Source organism: Crocodylus porosus, unplaced genomic scaffold (assembly GCF_001723895.1).
Source record: "Crocodylus porosus isolate Cpor-Errol unplaced genomic scaffold, CroPor_comp1, whole genome shotgun sequence".
Lineage (NCBI taxonomy): Eukaryota > Metazoa > Chordata > Crocodylia > Crocodylidae > Crocodylus > Crocodylus porosus.
In genome coordinates this window covers 122,848,687-122,864,179 of record NW_017728943.1, presented here as the reverse complement: position 1 = coordinate 122,864,179, position 15,493 = coordinate 122,848,687, and the positions used below count along the sequence as shown (strand labels likewise).

The 15,493-nt window shown below is 46.4% G+C and overlaps 1 protein-coding gene across 5 annotated transcripts in view; it reads left to right on the top strand.

The window, feature by feature from the left end:
* Positions 1–15,493, top strand: part of ADGB (androglobin) — a 262,841-nt gene that overhangs the window by 138,854 nt on the left and 108,494 nt on the right. For all 5 annotated transcript variants that reach the window (XM_019550118.1, XM_019550121.1, XM_019550117.1 and 2 more), the window contains one exon: positions 8,620–8,758. In XM_019550118.1, coding sequence (XP_019405663.1) covers positions 8,620–8,758 — 139 coding nt within the window. The remainder of the gene's footprint in view (positions 1–8,619; positions 8,759–15,493) is intronic.

The window sequence follows — 15,493 nt, the reverse complement described above, 5'->3', positions numbered from 1 at the left end:
TCAGATTCAACCCAAATCAGGGATAGTGTTTGATTTGTTGATTCGAATCACTGCCCTGATTCAATTTGGCTGAATCCGAATCTGAAGATTCGATGCTGTTTCAGAGAAGTACTTCTGAAGAAGTACTTCTGGTCCACTTGCGGATCCACTGTCAAGCGCATGGGGGCTCAGCTCAACGATTGAATGCAAGGGAAATCTGGGTCCCCCACCCAGACCCAGGAGGCACCAGTCACCAAACTGGGAGGAGGGTCTTCTGCACACTCCGTGGGAGACCCAGAAGTGGACCGGAAGTGCTTCTGGTCCACTTCCAGGTCCACTGCCGAGCTTGCTGTGGACCCCCCTGCGCTACTGTGGGACGCTCCATCCACCTTGCCATCTCACCATTCACGAGCTGCCTAGTACATTGAGGTATGTAGAAAAAATATTTAAAGCTGTGTCTATGTCTGAATCATTGAATCAATTTGGAGGGTTATGATTTGATTCAGAGAGATTAAAGGGTCTCCTGATTTCAGATTCAGAAATTTGGCCACAAAATCAGGCCGAATCGAATTAGCAACTGAAACTTCACACAGGCCTAATGCTTACTGTAACAGGACAGTCTGGTAGACAGCTCTGGAGTAGGAGCCAAGCTATGGGTGACTAGATGGCACTTAATAAAAGCTGAGATTTATTTACTTATGCTTGTCTGTGCATATGTTAAGGAACAGTAGTGTAAGAGTGATGTTGTAGCTGTGATACTCCAGAAATTATGTGAGAGGCAAGGATTTCTTAGTAGGGCTGTATGAAGCTTCAGGTGCTGATTCGATTTGGAGGAGATATGGCCTGATTCGGTGGCCGAATCTCTGAATTCAAATTGAACCAGGAGACCAGTAACAAGGTCTGAATCAATTTGAGCCTCTCTGAATTGATTTGGAAAAGATTCAGAGAGTTTCAGAGATTCAAGCAGTCCCCACTCGTCGCCACAGGGAGCTGGACCCAAACTCTGTGCTGGTAAGTAAGGGCAGGAGAGGGGGCTGAAGAAGGAGGGGACCATTGGGGGACTCCTGCCAGGCCCCATCCCCCAAACCCCCTGAGCACCCCCGAACCCCACATGCTCTACCAGCCTGTCGCAGGGCACTTCCACGCCCCGCTCCAAGTGGGATTCCAACTTACGGGGGAAGGTGTGTTGCAGGGCAGTGAAGTGCCCTGCTTCTAGAGAGAAGTTACAGGTGTTGGTTGCCAGGGCAACTGCAGTTCGGTCAGCTGACCGGAAGGGGGCAGGGCATGGCCTATATAAACAGCCTAGGCTGAGGCCAAGGAGGCAGTTCCCCACTAACATTCAAGGGAGAAGGAGCTCTGCTGGAGGGTGCAGCCTAGAGCAGCTTGATGGCACAAACAGCTTCAGCTCGAGGATACTGGGAGGAGAAAGCCCGGGTAGGGGATTAGATTGATGAGTAGCCAGAGGGCTTAGAGCTTACGTTTAGCCAGGTGGCTTAGTTCTTGAGCTGTAGCCGATTGGCTTATGGTTTTGCTTTGTGGTTATTATACCAGAGGACCAGGTGAGGGTGTAAGGGGTTGGAGGAGGCCTCATTAGGGGCTCCACAGTGGTGTGGGGACCCCGGTGCCAGGGAGGGCACTGCACCTAGGAGTGCACTGACCCCAGAGCCCTGAGAAGGGGCACAGTGCATTGGAGGGCCAGGTAAGGCCAAGGCTGCCTGAGCCATGTAGAAATCATAGAACCGAGGAGGGGATTTAGGGGCCAGGCATGGCTATGGCCACCTGAGCCACAATTAGGAGAAGCACCAGAGTGGGCACTAGCGAGAAGCTCAGAGGGTGCTTGCGTTAAGCCCCAGGGAGGGCACACAGGGCTAGAAGCCCCAGGGAGGGGATTTAGGGGCCAGGCACAGCTACGGCCACCTGACCCCCAATGGTGAGAAGCCCAGAGTGTGCTTGCGTTAAGCCCCAGGGAGGGCGCACAGGACTAGAAGCCCCAAGAGGGGAATTTGGGGGCAAGGCATGGCTACGGCCACCTGAGCCTCAATTGTGGGAATCGCAGAGACAGGCTCCAGTGCGGGCGGGAATTGCGGGGCAAGGCCCCGGCATGGGTGAGCGTGAGAGGAGCCCCAGGGAGGGTGCACGAGCAAAAAGGGCCCGGTGTGGGCTCGGTCTAAAGAGGCCTGGGAACGTCTGCAAGGGTGTGGGCAACAGTAATTGACTAGACAACATCCAGGACATCTGAGAGGCTTGGGGTGTGGTATTGGGGTGGTAGGAGCCATGCATAGCCCTTGAGGCTTTAATTCATGAAGTCCGCTAAGACGGGAGACAAACTGGGATACATCAGGGTACCGTGTCCAAAGGGGTTGAAAAGGCAGCCTCCCTTAATACAAAGACGTGGCGAGCAAGAACGAGGGTGCATGGACACCCCACTTGGCACGGTAGGGGGCGCTAGGCGAGATCACAGCCGCTCCTATGTCCCCGCCCCGTTACACAGCCCCAGCATCCCAGCTGTTAAAAAAAAAACCCCACACTCACCAGCTGCTGCAGCGGCAGCAGGGATTACCCCCCAACCTGGCAGCAGCTGGTGAGTGTGGGGCTTTTTTTTTTTTTCCTTAAGGAGTCAGGACCTTTGACAGGGCAAGGTAGCCATTGATAGGCCTGGGAGAGTGGGCGGGGGATGGGGCCTGTTTGATTTGGAGATTCAGCCAAATCGGCAGCAGCAGATTCAGCTGAATTAATTCAGGACAGTGATTTGAATCACCGAATTAAGTTAGTCTCCTGCATCGGCCGAATCTGAATACTAGCTGCTTCACCGAGGCCTATTTCTTAGGGTGATATCTTAGGGAGAAGACAGCAAGGAGCTTGAGTTGGGGAAGAAGCAGTGTGAGGCCAGGAGATGGGTTGAAACCCAAAGGAGCTTGCTAGGCCAAAACTAAAAGGCCTTCTCCTGCCACCTAGAAAAAATGAAAGGTTTTGCTTTGCTCGTTTGGGGCAAGGGTTGTTGGCTGTGTTTTGAACTATTGCTTGGAATGACAGACGAGTTCCAAAGGCAACAAAGTCCATGTGCCCAGGAGCAAGCACACCAACCCCCTTATGTTTACACAGTGATATAATAAGTATTTGGCTGCCTCTGCTAACAGTTACTTTCCTGAAAGTATTAGTGATATTAGAGTAATGCTACTCTGACTTCTTTTTCTGCCATCAGTATTTTGTGTGTTTGTTACAACTTGAGCTATTTGTATCTAGGAACTGAGAAGCTGGTATAAATGACAGTATATTTAGTAGGTTAGATATTCCTTTAAAAGTATGTATTAATTATAATAGTATAAAAGCCTTAGTCTGTCTGTCTTCACATCCATAATGCTTTATTCACACTCTGATTGGCTGACTGAGCACTCTAAAAGTGTTGGGACAGGAGCACCGGCATAACAGCAGGAGCATAGGGGACAGAGCAGATGGCAATGGTGGGGAGAGTGGCCCTGACCTCAAACCAGCCTGTTCCCTCCCCCTCTGCATGCAGGCAGTGGTAACGGAGGAGTATGGCAGGAGACACAGGGAACAGAGCAGGGGACCAGGCCAGACCCTGCGTGTCCCCCCGCCCCTACTTTTTTGAGGCCAAACAATGAAATGCAAGTAGAAAAAGATGTGCACAAGACAATGAGTCTGAGGATCTAGCTACACAGAGAAGGTGATTGGACGTGCAGTGACATCAAGACAGCCATGTAGAGGACTTCCAAGCAGATGCTACCATGTGAAGACAATTAGATGCACAGTGCCATCAAGAACACTGTGCTAATGAATTACAAGAGGAGGCAGCTGTGCACAGACAATTAGATGTGCAACACCATCAAGAAAGTCATACAAGTGAGTCTCATGAAAAAGGCATTGTGCAAAGACTTTTAGGTGCTGCACGAAATCTAGAAAACTGTGTAACTGAGTCGCAAGAACATGCTGCAGTGAGAAGACAGTTGGACTCTGTTCGCTGTGCAAGAAAATGACAAAGGCAGTTCCTAATCAGAGACAGTCATTTCTTAAGAGAGAGTTAGAAGTAGAAAGGCATTACTGTGGTAAAATGGATGTTGTTTGCCAACTTTGTCATTCTTTAAACTTCACAGCTGAGCAGCCATCAGATGGAAAGTTTAAAAACTGCTGTCGCAAAGGAAAAGTGAGGTTGCCTTACCACCACAAATTTCCTCCATTACTTCAAGAGGATATGAGCAACCCACAGCATATGTTTTATGAGAACTTTTAGATGGACATTAGGTCATTTAATAGTTCTTTATGCTTTGGATCTTTGGGAGAAAAAATTGTGCCTGTTCCTGGACAGGACCCATATTGCTTTCATGTCCATGGAGAATTCTATCACCTAACACCTCAATTACAGCCTAGAGAAGGAGATGCAAGATCCTATGGCCAGCTTTATATTTTGCATCCCAATGAAACAGTTGAAGAATGGTTCAGTGTGACAGGAGTATCTCACGGGAGCCTTTCTATTGGTGGCTCCGCCTTCCTGTCTTGGGCTAACCGCCTGCTTACTCACCTGCCATACTTTGATCTTAATTGATTGAGTGATGTAATTAGCAGGAGGCTGCCCACTTTAGCACCCCTGACACCGGGCATATATCTGCAGCTCCTTTTCCTCCCCTACACTGCAGCCCAAGCCTCGCAGTTGGTACCTGACAGGATTTTCCCTATGCCTGGGCCCTTCTTCTTTACTTCTGGGGCCCCTCACTGCCCCCTCTCGCTCTGGGGCCGGGGTCAAATGCACCCCGAACGCTGCACCCTCTATGGTGCCAGGGTCCCCACGCTACCGTGGAGTTATGAGGCCTCCTCAAACCCCTATTAGTCTCACCCGGTCCTCCGGACTTATAAAACTACAAGCAGAAAACTCAAGCCCTTGGGCTACAACATAAACTCTAAACCATCTGGTCAAAACCACGTACTATCCCTACAGGGAATACTCCAAGTCATAGCGGCAACCAGGGGATGCTCCTGCAATCTATCTTCTCACTGGCTGAGCTCCCCCCTCCTTGGCTGCCAGAGGGGAACTGCCCTCCTGGCCTCATGCTTGGGCTTAAGAAGGGGCCAAGCCCTGCCCCTTCCTGTCAGCTGATCCCCTTGGTTCCCCTAGCAACCAGCACCTGTGCTGCCCTGCTGACTGGCAGTTGTGCCTCCCCCTTCTCACCACTAGGGGTCTCTCCTGAGCCATTTCTGCTATTAGGCGCAGGGCACCTGAGTGCTCTGCGACATTCAGTCATCCCCAAAATCACCAATGTGATTCTGCTTTAATGCAAGACCTGGACACTTTGCTGAGAAACATTTTCAACCTCTTACAAAATGTTAGGTGAAGTTGTAAGAGAAGAAGAGCAAAGAGCAGCTGAGGAAAATTGTTCAATTGCAAATATTATTAGCATGGTGTTCTATCATGACCGAGAATTTGACAGAAGATATAATTTGGCAAACAATGATGAACGTACCATGATTTTCCAAAATGATGATGGAGAGCTGCCTTTCCCTCAGGATATAAGAATTTACTCAAGATTTCAAGGCTTTGAAAATCTAAGTATTTTGAATGCTAACTTAGATCCCAGGACATATGTTGGATTTTATGGCATCTAGCTTTAAAACTTCCTGGATATGAGACTTCAACATCAAAAAAAGTTTCCATGTTACAATTCAAAGTTGCTCAAACAATAGTTCGTCAAAATGAATTTAATCCAATTTTACGTGGAGGAAAATTGACTCATCAGTGGATTGTAGATTCACATTTACAAGTTGAGGCAAACAATTTAAATTACATTAGGCAAAAACAAGGAAAATTTAGAGTAGCACAATACAGTGGTCTTATGGACTTCTTAACAGAAACTGCTGAAACCTCTGGTATTCAATTAGGAAAAACTGTAATTTTACCATCATCATTCCGAGGTAGACCAAGAAATATGCGAGAAAGATATCACAATGCCATGGCAATAGTGAGCAAATATGGACACCCAGATCTGTTTATTATATTCACTGCAAATCCAAAATGGCCTGTTATTCAAGAAAATTCGTTTCCTGGAAAAAATCCTTCAAACAGACCAGACTTAGTAGCAAAAGTATTCAAAATTAAGCTGCCATCTTTACTGGATGATGTTATAAAACAAACTATTTGGTCCAGTTGTCGCCCAGGTATACACAATTGAGTTTAAAAAATGAGGACTCCCACATGTGCACATGCTATTTATACTGGAGAACCAACTTGACACACAAGCAGCCATTGATTGTACAGTTAGTGCTGACATTCCTGATCCAGAACTGTTGATGGTCCATGGACTAAATTGTAGTTCTTTTGGTTTCCCTGATCCAGGCATCATTGAACAGAGAAATGACATCCTTTATAACATTGACGAAGAATTTGCGGAGGCAAGTTAGAAACCTCAATGTGCAACAGAAATGTGCCTTCAATCAAATTGTTACTGCTATAAATGGAGACAGTGCAAATCACTGCTTTTATTTGGATTGACCTGGAGGGTCTGGGAAAACTTACTTAAAGAACACTTTAATGCGTTACATTAGAGGAATTGGACAAATTGTTCTCCCTTTTGCAACAACAGGAATAGCTGTTCTTTTAAAAGGAGGAAGAACAACACACACTGGCTTCAAATCGCCCATCCCAATACTTGAAACATCCTACTTCACGTGTGAACTTATAGTCACCTGAAGCTGCCACAATGAAAAAGCTACACTAATTATAATTGACGAGGCCATTATGATGCACACTCATGCACTTAGATGCATTGATTTATTGTTCAAAGAGATTATGCAAAATGAAATGCCATTTGGAGGAAAATACTTTTGTTAGGCAGAAACTTCAGACAAACATTACCAGTTATAGTATGATCTACAAGAACAGAGATGACAAAGGCATGCATAAAAAGTAGTCACCTGTGGTCAAATTTCACCCAAATCAAAATTTCACAAAACTTGCGCACTGATGGACATGAATTCCATGACTGGACTCTCAGAGTTGATGAAGGAACTATGTCAAATGATTATAGGTTACCATCAGATCTAATTGAAATACCAGAAAGTGTTATTGAAATGGGGTCCATTATCACAGCAGTTTATAGGAACCACACTGAAGTAGAAGACTTGGAATCCCTTGCAAAGCAAATTTGTGTAACTCCCAAAAATAAACACCATGGAACTGAATACTAAATTTATTATTATAACTTTGCTGCCTGTTGAAATGAAAAGGTACTGCAGCGCAGAGCCTATGATCACGGATGACTGAAAATCAAACTACCTATCCCATTGAATTTTTAAATGTACAGACACCATCAGGACTCCCACCACATGAGTTGCACTTGAAAATTGGCACTATTGTTATGTTAGTCAGAAACATGAATCCAAAAATGAGACTGCAGTGGAACTTGACTGATAAGAGGATGACACCACAATTTCAAAGATGGTGAAATAATTACAGGTACTAATGTAGAAGAACGCATCATCATTCCTTGCATTGATTTGGCTTCACTGGACACACAACTACCTTTCATTCTGAAAAGGAGACAATTTCCCATAATAACATTGTTTGCAATAACAATAAATCACAAGGACAAACGTCAACTCTGTTGGCCTCTACTTACCAGAACCAGTGTTTTCCTGTGGACAATTGTATGTAGCCCTAATGAGAACCAAGAAAGAACAACTTAAGAATCTACATTTCACCAATGGCAAATAAACAAGGAAATCTAAACAATGATGAGAAAATATTCACCAAAAAGGAGGGAGATATTTGATTAAGGAGGTATTTGATTATACTTTATTCCTGCCACACCATCTGGATGCTTAACCAAGCTACAAGTGACCCAAAGGAACATCAGGGACCCAACCCCAATGGCATATCAAATCACAGAAAAAGGAAACAATTCATATCTTTACATGTTCAGCCTACTTAATTTAATTTTTCAATATATTGCCTTAATTTACAATACATATAAAAAGTAAAATCTACTTGTTTGTTCCTCTTATTTCTAAGTCATCCATCATTCTGCTCCTTGGAGACAAAGGGGATTCTGATGATTACACTTTAAACAAACCACTACGCCATTTTCAGGTAGTAATAACTCCAGGCCAGCAGTCAGCAATGTTTTTAAGCTATAAGCTGAAAGAACCCAACTTCACCAGCGAGGCTGGCGGATGTTCTGATCTAGCTGCCGCTGCTTTGCCTGGTCACAGGCTCAGCTCCCTTCTGCCTGATGCCAGCACAGTTACACTTTGTTTAACACTTGCATAGGGGCAGGCAAAGCCCTCACCACCAGAGAGCTGGTGAAGCCCCAGTTCTGTGAGCCGTAGATTGCTGATATTTGCTTTAGGTCATTAGATTCCCATTTGTATTGAACATATGGATAATAGGGTTATTTCCCATTTTTTCTCTGAAATTATTTAGGTCTTTCAAGATAAATGCTTGTGATACATATTTATGTACTAACTAGAGGCTGTTTGGATGCTAAAAAACATGTCGCATTCTTTTAAATGGAAAATAAAATAATTGTTTTTGAACATTTTTGAATGAAGTATTAATGATCAAAGAAATTATCAGTTAGCTTGCTTGAAAAATAACAAATTCTTGTCTAAATCTTTTTCCTCTTTTAATTTTAGGTTTTCAATAATGCTTTTTGGCATTTGATCAAACAAGTAGTAGGCAACAAGGTTCCTCCCAATTTTGAATTCGCTTACAGATCTTTTACTTTGGACTTTAAAGCCAAGGATTCTTCAATGGAAAACATTTTATTTACAGGTAAAGAACTAATATCATTAAGTAATTTATATAGCTTTAATTTTCTGTTTCTAGTCTAGACCAAACAGATCAGCATCATAATATTTAGAGTGTCTAATACTTTTCATTATAAAACATTTGTGAAACCTTTTCAGTGTGAAAGCCTAAGTCCTTCATTGTTCACAGCAGGCCTTTGAAATTGCAGTGAAAAATCATCAGACTAGAAGTTCCTTTTCTTTGCACCAGGAATTTCTGTTTCAGTGAGTTATAAGCTGTTAAGATTGTCATTCTCTTTCTCTTTCTTATTTTGGAAGAGCATGTGGGTAGCATGCAAAAGTATTAACTGAATATTACCATTTCAAATAGTTGTGTCCATGCTGCTGGTAAATTAGACAGATACACAACACAAGGAATACCTTGCAGTTTTCAAATCAGCTTTTCTTCTCATTGGAAGAATGGCCAGAAACATCCCATACTTCCTTCCTAAGCTAGTAATGAACAAGTTATTACCCCACTCCCATGGTGAGAGAAGAAAGCAAGTCAGACTGGGCTCTTGGGGTACCTATAGATGTGCTCATTTGTGTTTTAATTAAAATACTCCAGCGTCACTTCATCATCACGTATATTAAGCTCCCACATGTTTCAAAATGGCTGTGTGAGTGCCTTATCTAAACTTCATCTATTGAGTTTTAAATAAAGTGTCCCATGGCCATTTTGAAATGCACAGGGGCTTAATACACATGACCATGAGCCATTTTAATTAAAGCGGCTGTCCAGGAACTGCTCTAATTAACCTCCCCACCCCAAAGCATGTGTATAGTGTATTAGGACATGTTCTGAGCAGGTGCATGATACCATTTACTATGAATCCTAATATACATAGTTTGTGCCCTGCCACTAGAAAGCTGGAAAGCTTGTATCCTGGCATGCCATGATAAAATGACTTTTCCCAATTTTCTGACAGTAGCTGAAAACAGCCAAGTGCAGTGGAAAGTACTGACTGACTAACAGGCCCACTCTACATGTTACAGCTATTGAACAATTAACTGGTTAATTGTACAATTACCTGGAAACCCGCTACACATGCAAAGTAGCTATCATACAATAAACAGCTCCTACCAGCTATACAGGTAGACCTTGAAAATGTGTATTGACTTTGTAACTGGGTGCTATTAAGCTTTAATTTGCACATGTAGTGGGGTCTTCCCTGTGGCTGGGAGCCCCATCAACTGCAGGGGTGCATCATGTCCAGCATAAAACCCCTGGGCACTAGGGTTCACAGCAGCCATTATCCACAGTATCCAGGGATTTTATGCACCCTGGAGCCCTAAGGATTATGGCAACTGTGATTTCCAGGATCCAGGGAGGGTTTCCTGCTTGCTCAAGCCCTAGGGAATCATGGCAGCTGGAAACCCCCTGGGCTCTGGGGATCATGGCTGCTGTGATCCGTAGGTCTTGGGCCAGCAGGAAACACCTGGGATCGAGGATCATCATAGAGGCCTGGGGGTATGGGTAAACCCCTGGGGCTGGAGGATTTCTGCTATGGTGATCTTCTGGCCCTGGGGGTTTCCTGCATCTCTGAAGCAGGGGGAATCACCACAGCAGTGATTCTCCAGCCCCAGGAGCTTCACACTCCCCCAGAGTGGGGAGATTGCCTCTTCAGAGAACCTCCAGCCCCACGGGCATCCCAGCAGCTGGGAGCCTCTCAACTAGGGTGACTGGGGCTCCCAGCCACAACAGCTTGCTTCTTGCCCGTGCAAGGAGAGGCTGGGGTTGGGCTCTCTCTCCACTAGCAATAAGGCACAATGGGATGTAATGTTTGATTCCACAATCATGCCTTCTGCCATGCACTATGTGGCATGCCAGGAGGAATGATTGTGTGCATCGTGCATTAGATCCCATTGCACCTTTACCTACATGTGTAGAGGGGGGCCACAGTCTCACTGAGGACTCAAATTCTAATCTCTCCTTGGCCTGGCATGGGATCTTCAATCCCTCTTTGACTGGCTATCCCATCTAGGAATGGATATTCAGGAGCTTCTTGAAGATGCCAAATGATGGCCAGAAATAAATCCCTGCCCTGACTGCCAGGGAGCTCAGACAGATGGGAATTCATACTTGGAATTTGTGATGATTAGCAGCGACAGTAAAACATTAGGATGTCCTGTCATACATTCATGGACCTTTATGCTAAGTTGGCCCCTATGCTCTGCTGTCAGTACATTGGGCTTTGGCACTCCATGTCCATAGAGAGAGAGGTGCATGGCCCTTATGATTTTGAACTTGGTGAACACTGACAGCCTCTGTTCTGTCACCCACTAGTTTGGCAGGAGGAGGACAATGGCAACAAAGTCCATGCATGAGATGTGCAACACCATATTTAAGGAGCTGGGGGCTTGGCTTCTGGTTTGGGGCCCCCTAGGATGTTATCACTTGGGGCAAACATATGACCTTCCCGGACTATGCAGAGGCTTTGATGTGGAATACATACCCCATATGTGCCACCAGAACTGTGCTTCAAATTACATAAAACATAAGAGATAATAAACAAGTTGGTCTAATAAATTAAAATATTGATATATTCATACATGTTAATAGATGAATATAGTGCTAAATTAAAAGGCTAATAAATTAGTTGGGCTAATAAAAGATATCATATTTGCTAAAAAAACCTTGCCTGCCTGTGTCCTTAGGCCAACATGGCTACAACCAAAAACCCAGCGTAAATCATGACGGTTTATTTTCAGTTATTCTCCAGGGATTCGTGGAACAATGGGAGCACTTCATTTCACTAACAACAGTGTTGGGTGGTGTGACGGGGGGCATCCCTGGGCCTGTCCAACAATGGCCTGACCCTCTGTTTCTGGGCTAACCACCCACCTTTCTCTCCTGCCATGCCTTTATGGGATAATAATTATGAAATTACTCAGGTGGGAGGTTACCCATTTACTACCCTGACACCAGGGGTCGCTATCCACTTCTCTAAACCTCCCCTGCATGATGGCCCATGCCTTGCAAATGGTATGTAAAGACTAACACTTTATTCTGACTTAGCCTTGAGTGGCCTTGGCCTCACTGCAGCCCTGTCTCTGTGCCCTCTCTGGCACTGGGGCTCTATACCACAGTGTGCCCCCGCATGAGGCCTCGTCTTCCCCAATAGCCTCAGTCCAGTCCACCTGTTGCAACAACAATATAAATATTAGCCCCTGGGCTATAACATAATGTGAGTCATGCTAGCCACACTCTGCCTCTTTAAAACCCGAACTGTTCCTTGAGTATTGAATGCCTCCTAGCCCTGGGTACCTTGTAAACTCCTGGAACCTCATTGGCCATGTAAATAGTCTATCCAGCAGCCAAACCATTCCTGGGTAGTTCTTCCCTGTAGGAGCTCCTTCTCCTGCCAGCTTGCCAGAGAACTAATTCCTGCCAGCCTTGGCCCTGGGGTTTATATGTGCCCAGAGCCCCATCTCCTTCTGATCAGCTGACTGGCTTGTGTGGTTTAGCTTTTAACCACTATGGCTGCCCTCCTGATACTTGCTGTTCCTAAAGACTCTGGTCTTAAAGGGGCTGCCTTACCTCCTAGAAACAAGGCTAGGGTTCCATGTCACAGGTGGTCAAGCTGTATACAGGATGCCTGCATATCAGGAACTCTGGTTCCCTAGGCATGATGGAACAGGGGGAGTTTGTCTTTAGCAATTCTACCAAAGACTTAGGTAGGCTGACCATTCCCCTTTTGATTACTCGGGATCTGGCCTACCTCCTGCTTCATAGAGCCATACACCAGCTGGCTGGATGCCAGGAAGGAGTTTTTCCAATTACTGGCTGAGCAGCTGCTGGATAGTGATGCAGTACACTATTGTGTGCCTAAAGGTATATCAGAGGTCCCTTAGGGTCTGCCTTAAACTCAGACTGAGGAACATTCCCAGCTTCCTGGCCACCACCTGCATCCTCAACAATATATGTGAGGTGGGGGGAGGGGAGGGGAAATTCTGGAAACTGGGCTTGCTCCATGCTGGGGAAAGCCCCTGGCACTTTAGATGGTGCCTGGGCCAAAGCAGTAGAGGTGTGCCAAGCGGGCCCTATTTGATTTGGGTTTGGATTTGGCCCAAATCAGGGACAGTGATTTAATTTGTTGATTTGGATCACTGTACCTGATTCAGTTTGGCTGAATCCAATCTGAAGATTCGATGCTGATTCAGAGAATCAGTGATTCAGACATAGACAAGTCCCCTATTTACAGGTTTCCCTGATGGCTGGGAGGATCCTTGGTAGTTGTGTGGTGTGGATGTATGCTTCCCCGTCCTAGCCCGTTGTTGGAGCTGGATGGCTTCAAGGAGTTTGAGAACCACATCTCATTGGGTAGGTCTGACTCCACGCTGCTGGGGAGCTGAGTGGGGACAAATACACCCAGAGTCCACCCTCCCATCTCATCAAAGGAATACAGGACAGCTGGCTGTACTTTAAGGAGGTGCTTTTAAGGGTGCAGGATCAAGCTATCCTGATGTGATGAAAGAATGGCAAGTACAAAAGAAGACCAGCCTGATTAGACAACAATTCTCTGATGAGTTGAAACTCAAAAAGAATCCTACAAAAAGTAGTATTACAGATAAGTATAAGAGCATCTAATGGGCATTTTGGGGAGAAAATGAGAAAGGCAAAGGCACAATTTTAGATGCAGCTGGCAAGGAGACATAGAAGGCAATAAAAAGGATTCAGGTATGTCCAAATTAAGAGGAAGACCAGTAATTTGATAGGTCCCTTATGAATTGTGGAAGGCAATCTAATTTCAGAAAATGCACAGAAGGCTGAAGCATTTAATGCCTTTTTTACTTCAGCTTTCACAAATAGGGCTAGCTACCAGATGACAAGTGCAATTAGCAGCAAAAATAAGGCAGGAAACAAGCAGCCTAGAATCATAGACAAAGAGGTTAGGGATCACTTAGAAAAGCTAGATGCTTTCAAGTCATCAGGGCCAGATGGGATACACACTAGGATACTGAAGGAGTTGGATGAGGTAATTTCAGAACCATTGGCTGTCCTCTTTGAGAACTCATGGAGGTTAAGTGAGGTGTTGGATGACTGAAAAAGGGCAAATACAGAAGAAGGAAAAAGGAAGCCAGGAAATCAGACCAGCTAGCTTGTCTTCAATACCTATAGCCATGCCATGCATCATAGATGTTGCCAGTTATCACTGCAGCAGAGCAGCTTGCTCCAGTGCCAGGTTTGTCCCACTTAAACCTCCAAGTCTTTGTTGGGGTCAAAGCCAAGCAGGCTGAAACCCCCATTTCTCTGGCTGGGCCTCCCTTTAGCCTAGGTCCACTGTGCCAGACTTCAGCTCTTGGGCACCAGCCCTCTTGCATTGGGCTTTCACCCTCTTGGTTTCTGCCTACCTGTGTCCTGAGCCCAGGCCCTTGGCAGGGCTCAAAACTCCATGTGCCCCTAGGCATCCCTGTGATCTCCTCTTCTCTTTTATCCACAACTAGCCTGCTGGTCTAAATTAGAATGTAAAATATCACTTTAACCAAAAACGTCCCCTCTCTGGGTAAACAAACAGAAAAAAAGGCAAGGTATCACTTTTACCAAAACCTTCTCCACTCTGCATAAACAAACATTAGAGCAGCCCTCATCCCCTGAGCACTTTGGTGCCTGCAAGGGGTTCTTATGCAGCCACTGTCAGCTGGACAGCTTGACTCTCTGAAAGACATTCAGCTCATCTTCCCCAGGGCGCTGTCCTGAGTCAGGTAACTCACTAGCCTGCACAGTTCACCTTTATGTCTAATGGACAGCTTGGTCTTCCCCATTGCAGCTTAGGCCTGCTGCATGCAACCCCTATCTCAGCTACCAATCTGCCCACACAGCCTGCTGTGTTTTCCCCTCTGTCACGGGGTGGGGCCCGCGAGCAGCCGTGAGCTCGCTAGTGCCCCCTTACCGTGCCAATTAGGGTGATCCAGCACCCTCTACTCGCCCGCCACATCTTTGATGTTGAGGTTCAGAATGGGAGGCTGCCTACTTACACCTAATGACACCTTGCTGGTATCACCTTCGTTCCAAAGTGGGGGTACTCTCACCCCAGCCTTATGGGCAAATGCGTGCCTCCAAACCTCCCCTTTATAGCATGCCCCAAGCCTCGTAGCTGTTTGTGGATGATATCTGGTCCTTGTGCCTCCCGGCGCCCTGCCTGGCACCTCTGGGCCTGTCTCCCCACCAGCGCCCTTAGCCTGGTGCCCCTGGGCTTACCTCACCCAGGTACTCTTCCAACGCCTCGCCCCCTCAGGGCCTTTTGCCCACCTCTGGGCTTTCCTGTCCCCCTCAGGGTCTTTGGCCGCACTCACCATGCTTGCTGCCCCCCTCGGGGGCCTGTACCGCGCTCCTTGCGCTTGGCGTTTCCTGCGCTTGGGGCTCAGGTGGCCGTAGCCATGTCTGGCCCCTTGACCCTTTCTTGGGTCGTTTGCCCCACTGGGCAAACTGCCGCCCTCATGGGCTGGGGTCCAAACCCCGTACACCGCGCCACTCTGGCGTGGACAGTTGTGCCCCACTGGCACTGTGCCCCTGCTGGGCACCAGGAACCCCCAAGCTACTGGGGAGCTCCCATGAGGCCTCCTCACACCCCTACAGCCTCACCCGGTCCTCTGGTGTAAGTATAACACAAGCCGAGCCAATTGGCTATAACACAATCACCACAGAGCCTCCCTGCTCATAATGTAAACTCCGAGCCCCTCTAGGGCTCCCAACCCTACCTCTCGTCAGGGTGTTCTC